Source organism: Fragaria vesca, linkage group LG6 (genome assembly GCF_000184155.1).
Source record: "Fragaria vesca subsp. vesca linkage group LG6, FraVesHawaii_1.0, whole genome shotgun sequence".
Taxonomy (NCBI): domain Eukaryota; kingdom Viridiplantae; phylum Streptophyta; class Magnoliopsida; order Rosales; family Rosaceae; genus Fragaria; species Fragaria vesca.
The window spans coordinates 26,948,592-26,956,361 of record NC_020496.1 but is presented as its reverse complement, the minus strand read 5'-3'; the positions used below and the strand labels follow the sequence as shown (position 1 = coordinate 26,956,361).

Below are 7,770 nucleotides of genomic sequence, written 5' to 3'. Positions count from 1 at the left end.
CTCTCTCTCTCTCTCTCTCTCTCTCTCTCTCTCTCTCTCTCTCTCTCTCTCTCTCAGCTACCGCAGCTCGACAAGCCTCTAAATTACTCTGTCTGTTTCGGCCATACGCCGATCTAATCCAACTCCGTGTCTTCGTCGGCGCTGCAAGTAATGAAAATCTTAAATCCCAATCTCGCTTCATTGATTGGTTTCCGATATCATCTTTCAGCATAGTATGAAGATTGATCGATTGAAAATTTTGCAGATCACCATGGGCTGTGAAAGATTAACTGGTGCTCCGACCCGATGAATGGAAAGAGGAACAAGTCAGTGTATCTCCCTATCTGCTTCGTTTTTACATTTGTAATGAAGTTGTTATATTTAATTGCTTTGGTATGTTGTGCTTTTCTTTTCTTGTGCATCATAATTCTTTATTTTGGTTTTAGAGGCTCTTGCATGCATTCTTTCTCCACCGCAAAACTTGAACTTTGGGGTTAATTTTTTAGGGTTGGAATGAAGCTTATCACACTGGTCAAAAGAACAGAAAAGGAATGGACATTTTCATGATCTTTAGGATAATGAAAGGTGGAACTGTGGAAGGTGATATAATTTAACTGATGAAAATTCTTTTTTGATGAAATTTTATAACTGCTGACTATATAATAGTTAATTTGGGTGCTTATTCTTGATACTGTTGTTTCAGAAATGACAATGTCGAGAATTATTTAATAGAAGTTGTTTACCTGGTGAGTTCTGTTCTCTGAGATGTTTATTCGCTTTCAATACTTTGTAATGTTCATGAGGTTTAAGTAAGGACTCTACTAATAACTTGATTATTATTAGTTTGATGTGGTATAAAAGGAGTTCATGTATCAATAAGAAAAAAAGGAGTTCATGTAGACACTAATGTTTAATTGTCAGTATGTCTGCACATTTAACTTGTAGATATGTCTTTTGTATCAATCTTAAATGTGACTGTATATTCTTGATGGGAAATCAATTTTATGAACTCTTCAATCAAATGCAGTTTCTTTGGAGTTTTATATTCTTTACACCAAATAGAGAATTACTGCATAACTAGCTTCTTCCAGCTTTTATGGTCTGTTATATTAAGTAGCTTACATCACTGTTTTTGGGTGATGAGATGAATATGATAGTCAAACTTCATATTATTGTTAGTTTATATCTGCTTTTGGTACTAAGGTACTCCGAAGACTTAATTTTTAGGGGAGGAAATTCTTGAGATTAATAATCCAATTAATCCTTTTGGTACTAAGGTACTCTGAAGATTTAATTTTTTTGTTTCATGTTCTTGCTTCATTATTCATAAATTATATGAGATGACTTTGGCATTTGTTGTCGTAGAAGTGGGCTTTTACATTCATACTTTTAGACCTTAAACAAGAGTCTTTTGATTCCTAATTGCAGATTTCTAATAACTATCGAGGGGAAGGTGTTTTTTATTTATATTTTGATCTTCGAGTGAATGAATGAAAAAAGAGATAATAGTTGTCAGACTCCTCGATCTTACCATATGAATTTTGTGGTTACATGGTTAATTGCTTTCTATCGAATGAATAGACAAAAAAATATGCGTATTGTGCACCTCTTATGTGTCAATTTCAACTGGTAAAGTTGAAGCATGTTTACATGGTTTAGAACATGTACAAATAATGTTTAGGGCTTCCATTATTGTGTATTGAGGCTAGTATGTTGTCTGTGTTATAGGAAGCGCCTCCTATAGTCAAGTCTTACCATGACAAAAGAATAGTTAGATGCCCTGGTGTTGAAGGAGGTAAACTTCACCTACATATTTATCTTCCCTCCTTATCAGTTCTTAATTTGTATACAATTGTCCTTGATTCATATCAATCTATTTGAACTTCTTAAGATTCTTAACTGACTGGTCATATGCAGTTTTTTTTGTAGGGTGTTCATTCTGAAACAGAAAGCTGCAAGACCGTATGAATGAGGAGACAAAAAAATGTCGTTCACTCAATAAGGTACGCTTATATTCTTTTGTAAATGTGAATCAGTAATTGAATATGCATCATCCATAAAAGTGGGCTGATACTACCATTACTATATATGATACTACCATTCCTTGGGAACTTAATTCATAATACATTATTGTTCACTATAACCTCATTTCTAGCTTCAGATTTTACCTTCTATGTGTCAACTATGCCGATAGATGCTTAATTTATGAACTTGAACCAGGTTTTACTATAATAAATGTGAATGATAATTGTTTCTTCTAAGGTTCTTACCCAAAAGAAATTTATTGTATGTTTTCTGGCCAACTTACCCAAAGTGTGTTTTTCTGCTTGCAGGAAAAGATGTGGACTTTGTACACTATACTTGCATTTTAGTGATGGAAAAAGAGAGAGGAGAGGATTATCTTGTATTAAGAACTAAGGTATGTGATACATAACATGTAGGGAGCTTTTATATGAACTTGTTCATCAAGTTGATATAGGTATGAAGTCAGGGGTTATGAACATGTTGATAGTTTATGAGCTTTAAGTTTATATTTTTACAAAGTCACGGGTTATGAACATGTTGATAGTTTATGAGCTTCAAGTTAATTTTATTTCCACTGGATACATTGATTTTATTTCCACAAGATACATATCATCTGTTATATGAAGGAAATAAAATTATGAGGGGTGATTTATAGCCAAGTAATCTTTGCCCATGTTGTTGCTTTGCAGGAGATACTAGAGACGAGATAGAGATCGCGGTTTTGAATTTAAAGAAGCTGGTTTTGAAGATGCTTTTGCTGAATATGTAGGACCCATAGAGTTTTATAGCTGAATATTTTTTTATTTATTAATTCAATGAAGTCACCAAAGATTGAATTAGTGAGTATATATGTAGTCACCAAAAAGATGATAGTGTATTGTTAGGAAAAGCCACGCCAGCAATGCAAACTAATCTCATAATAGTGGCTAGGGCCGTGGCTATCATGAATCCACACCACTGATTAGTTTCCATTGGTTCAATGCACATCATTATGATGGTGTTTGTTGCCCACATTTCTGGTAGTGTGAAAGACTTCTTTATTTCTGTACACCGGCTAAGAGAGATTCGTTTTCGAGTTCACCACAGATACGTTTTTCAGCTAAAAACGTTTATGAAGGAAGAATGAACAATGAAGCTTTGATGAGTTACAGACAAAGAAAGAAGGGAGGAGAAGATAGAAGGAGAGGAGACGTCTGGAATGCTCCGGAGCGTCTGTGCTCCGCGTTTGTTTTCTGACGGAAATGAAAAGGTAATTAACTCGTTTTAACTGTCAATTGTAAGCACGCCTAGCGAGGCGCGTCGTGCGTGGGTGACTATCCTATTCATCTTTGCTTCCGCCCACTCCCCGCTTTAGTTCTCTCTAAATTTCAATTTCCCCCAATTTCAATTCCCAACTGGCCTTTGCTCTCATCTCTCTCAATTTCGAAGCTTTCAGATCTCGAATTTGAAACCCTAATTTCTCCCAGACCTAATTTTTCACATGGCTTCCGGCAACCCCGACCTCACCAAAACCCCTAAACGCCGCTCCAGCACATCGCGAAAGGTCCGGCTGGTCACGAAGATCGGCGGCGCCGCAGATCCGGATGCCGAGGTTTCCGATGAAGTCTCGTGGATCTAGGTGAACAAGCCCAGCGGAGAAGCTTCGGAGAGCGTCACTCTCTCCTTCAGGGACCAATCAGCAAGGTACCATTTCGATTCTCGGGTCGAGTCGAGTTCTAGTGTTGATTTTGTTCTTGATTTGAGCTCAGGATCTTTAGTTTTGGTAAATTAGCATCAGATTATGTGCAGGATTAAAGAATAATTGGACTAGAAGTGTAGGATTTTTGATAGGAAAAGACCAAAAACAAATGGCGTTGCATGCTTCAGAGTTATGAACCTATCAATCAATTAACTCCACTCTACAGTCTACATTGCCGAAGCTTACACAACACGCCGTTTACCATTTATTAATCTCGTCAGCCTTACCAATGTTTAGGGTTTGTTAGTTCTGATTGATTTATGTTCATGGATCGATCCCGGTTCGGTATAGTTTTCATCACTTCATGTTCAGGGTTGGGGTATATATGATGGTCTCCAGTGTTCTTTACTGTGGGTTTGATATAGTGAGGGAAACTGGATCTGTGGGTTTTGGTGCAGGTGAGGTGTATGGTGTTGTGGAGCAACCCGGAAGCTGTGATGGAAGCTTTATTGCTCATGTACAAGTTGATGAGAGGTCTCGAGGTTTGTTGTGCTTCTTGCGTTCTCTATTTTGATGCATTGCATTGTGGTCATATGAGTGTTTTGTGTGTGATAGTGTTAAGGATTTTGGTGCAGGTGAGGCAGTTAGTGACAGGTTACCTTACTGCTATGGTTCTCCATCGAAAGCAACAGGGAGTTGTTCTTATCAAAGATTGTCTACTCATGCACAAGTTCATGAGAAGTCACAAGGTTTGTCATATTTTGCTTTCTCAAGTTGATTCATTTGGTTGTGGACTACTGGACTTGTTGTCATCACTGTTATATGACTAGATTTTCGGTGCAGGTGAGGCATTTAATCACCTGCCACCTGTTAGAGGTCAATCACCTTATTCATCGGGTTCTCCGATGAAACTTGCACGCACTTCTTCTCAAAGACTGTCTGGTCCTGGCCAACTTGATGATGGGTTTCAAGGTTTGTCACTACTTTCACTCTCTCAAGTTGATTCATTTTGTTGGTGGTCAATGCTGTTATATGACTATAATAAAGCTTTTGGTGCAGGTGAGGCATTTACTGTTCTAGAGCAACCCAGAAACAACAACAATACACAATCACCTTATTCTCCAGTGAAAGTGGCACACACTTATTCTTGTCAAAGCAAGTCTGATGGTAAAGGTCGTAGTTACTGATGCACCATTTTATTTAAGTTTTCAGTCTCAGGGTTAGACTTATAATCTAGTTGATGCTTTTAGTGATTAGCCGAAATTTATGATGAAATTTAAGCAAATTAGTGAGTTTTGTGTGTTTGTGTGGTGCAGGTGAGACTTCCAATCCATTGCCGGCGACATTGTGCAATGGACAATCACTTTGTTCCTCCCCTTCTCCCGATGAAATCCTGTCTGCTCCTTCTGATGCTTATAGACAATTCTGTGAGAGGTTCCAAGGTGAGACTTGAACTACATAGGGGGGTGTATTCAATTGGGAGTCTGTTGGATTTTTTTGGATTCTGAAAATCTATGGGTATTCAATCAAATTTTAAAAACTCCTTATAAATCTTGATGTATTCGATTCAGATTTTAAAATATCCATCAAAATACGAGGGTATTCAAAACTCTATAGATTCTCAAGGATTCCATCAGTTGTTAGATTTTGATGGATTTTAGAGGGCTAGGTATAAATACAAATTCCATTAAGAAATCTGGCCTCTCCCACGAGATTTTGATGGAGTCTGAGGAGAGCTCACTGGGTTCTCTCCTCGGTAGGTTGTTCTTCAAGTCGAAAGCTCGATGAGGCTCTGAGTGATGTTCTTCCGAGTCAAAGATCTACAGCGGCGGCGGTGCCTCCGTTGAAAACGAAGGAATCAACCGCTGCGAACGATTCAAACGACTCAGTTTCGAGACCATCGTTCTCGCCAATGATCCATATTTCACTCGAAAGGTATCAATCATGCTCTTTGTTTCTCTTTTCTGTTCGTATTTGAATCTTAATCTCATATTTCTTGTTGGGGTTCGTGCTGGTATTGTACGTCGCATTTGTTTCAGAATCATTATGTCGAACACTTGCTTAGGTTGATTGTGTAACTAATCGAATCAAGCTAGAATTTGAAACCTAAGGTTGATGTCTACAGGAAGACATTAAAAGCTGCTAGTTTATGTTTTTAACAAGGTTTTGACTAATAGAATAAATAATTTAGGGAAATATCTCTATCACAAAAATCCACATTACACATGGTGTATCTGAAGTCTGAACTCAATGGTTTGCACGAACAAGTAGATGATTGCAGTACATTATCTTTCCTGGAAACAGTTTCATGGTTGACGGCCAAAGCATCAAGTTTTGTAGAGGAAAAAGAGAGAGAAGTACGTAGGGCGCATAACTGAGTGCATTGATTATAAGAGCTAGTTAGCTTGAGATTGAGGAGGCTGTACAAATTTCTCTCAGAATGATGGCATATGATTTCCAGTATGCTAAGATAGTCTGAACTTGAGAAAGACAAACCTGTAGGTCAGGGTGTATAAGGGGAATTGTTTGAGTGTTGGATATTGGTATATATGTCTGTAGGTCAGGGTGTGTATAAGGGGAATTGTTTGTAGCAACACGTGCCTAGTTACAAGAACAACATTGATAACTTTGAGGGTAAAAGGAATGACTCTGTGATTTGTTTAGCGGCTAATAATGATTCGTTTGTTTTGAATGGATGGGCAGATAAACTTTGAAAACCAAAGATTAGTTATGTCATTATCCAACTGTTGTCCCATCTCTTCTAACTACGAGAGATATATATGTTTTCTTCAATTTGCGATCTTAATATATGCTACTCATGTATCATATCTGAAATTCTGAATACCCTTATACTACTGTTTAAAATGGTTATTTTAGTAGGAAAGTATTGAGGTCCTGTATTACTCAAGTGTTAGTGTGGTCACTCATGGATCAGTGGATCATTCATTTTTGAACTCTTATTAAGCGTTGTAGTGACACTTATATCATAAGGCCTGTAGTAATTTGATTGGTATTCTTTGTACTTTTATGTGCTTGCAAATTCTATTTATCCTATATTGGTGGTTTGATTCCAAGGATATGCAACTTCAGTGTGTTGGCGGAAGCTGTATTTATATTTACTTTATTTGTCCACGACTAGATTCTTATGGCTTGTAGGTATTCCAGCTGACATCATTTTGTTTTTGATAATCATCCTTTTGTTTTTGACTTGTAGTACTTCTCCTAGGTCATCAGAAATGGTGCTGGTCTATCTTCCTACCCAATTGACACTGTTCGTAGATAATGACCTCTGGTGAAGCTGTCGAGTACAAGAGTTTTGAAGCCTTCACTCAGATCTTGAAGAATGTGGGTGCTAAGTCCTTGTTCAAGGGTGTTGATGCAAACGTCCTCCATGCCATTGCTGGTGTTGGTATTCTTTAATTTCTGGTTGTGACGAGTTGCAGCTAATTGTGTGTGGGAAGAATTATGGGTCTGCATCTGGTTAATAATGCTAGATAGCTTTTAGATGGTGATGAAAATCTATTTTTCTGAGTGCTTATGTTGGGAAAATTGTTCCTTGAATATTCAATTATAGGGGAGTTGATCACAAACAGAGAGATTGGATTTGATACAGTTCTCTGTATGATGTGATACTAGTAACCTATATACTATTGTATCAGAGCATTATGTTTCAAGTCATCATCGTTTTTACTGTATTGTTTGTGTTTTAAGAAACTTTTTTTTATTTATTGCCGTTACAACAATCTGTGGACTTATAAAAGTCTAAAAGAATACTAATAAATCAATCTATTAAAATTTGTTAAACTCCATATGGAATTAAAACAATCCATAGAATTAGCAGAATCTATGGATTGTTATAAATCAACCAAAATCTTTTAAAATTTGATGGTAGATAATGTTTAATGTTGATCATGAACCAATTTCTGTCAAAGGTTATGATAGCTTTCTGTGATGTTCCCATGTCAAATCCTTTTAGTATTTCAAAGTTATGAAATTTCCATCAAATTATAACTTTAGATAAAAAATGATTTATTTCAACTTTTAACATACTGATTTTCCTCTGTATCCTTGTTCAGAAATCAAGAAAC

At 36.8% G+C, this 7,770-nt stretch overlaps 1 protein-coding gene across 1 annotated transcript; it reads left to right on the top strand.

The window, feature by feature from the left end:
• Positions 1-3,688: 3,688 nt before the first annotated feature.
• LOC101309564 lies at positions 3,689-7,329 on the top strand. The gene is made up of 7 exons (XM_004303828.1): positions 3,689-4,224; positions 4,318-4,431; positions 4,526-4,654; positions 4,742-4,849; positions 4,999-5,124; positions 5,443-5,617; positions 6,897-7,329. The coding sequence occupies exons 1-7, from the start codon at positions 4,047-4,049 to the stop codon at positions 6,976-6,978; spliced, it is 912 nt and encodes a 303-aa protein (XP_004303876.1). The 5' UTR covers positions 3,689-4,046; the 3' UTR covers positions 6,979-7,329.
• Positions 7,330-7,770: the final 441 nt, after the last annotated feature.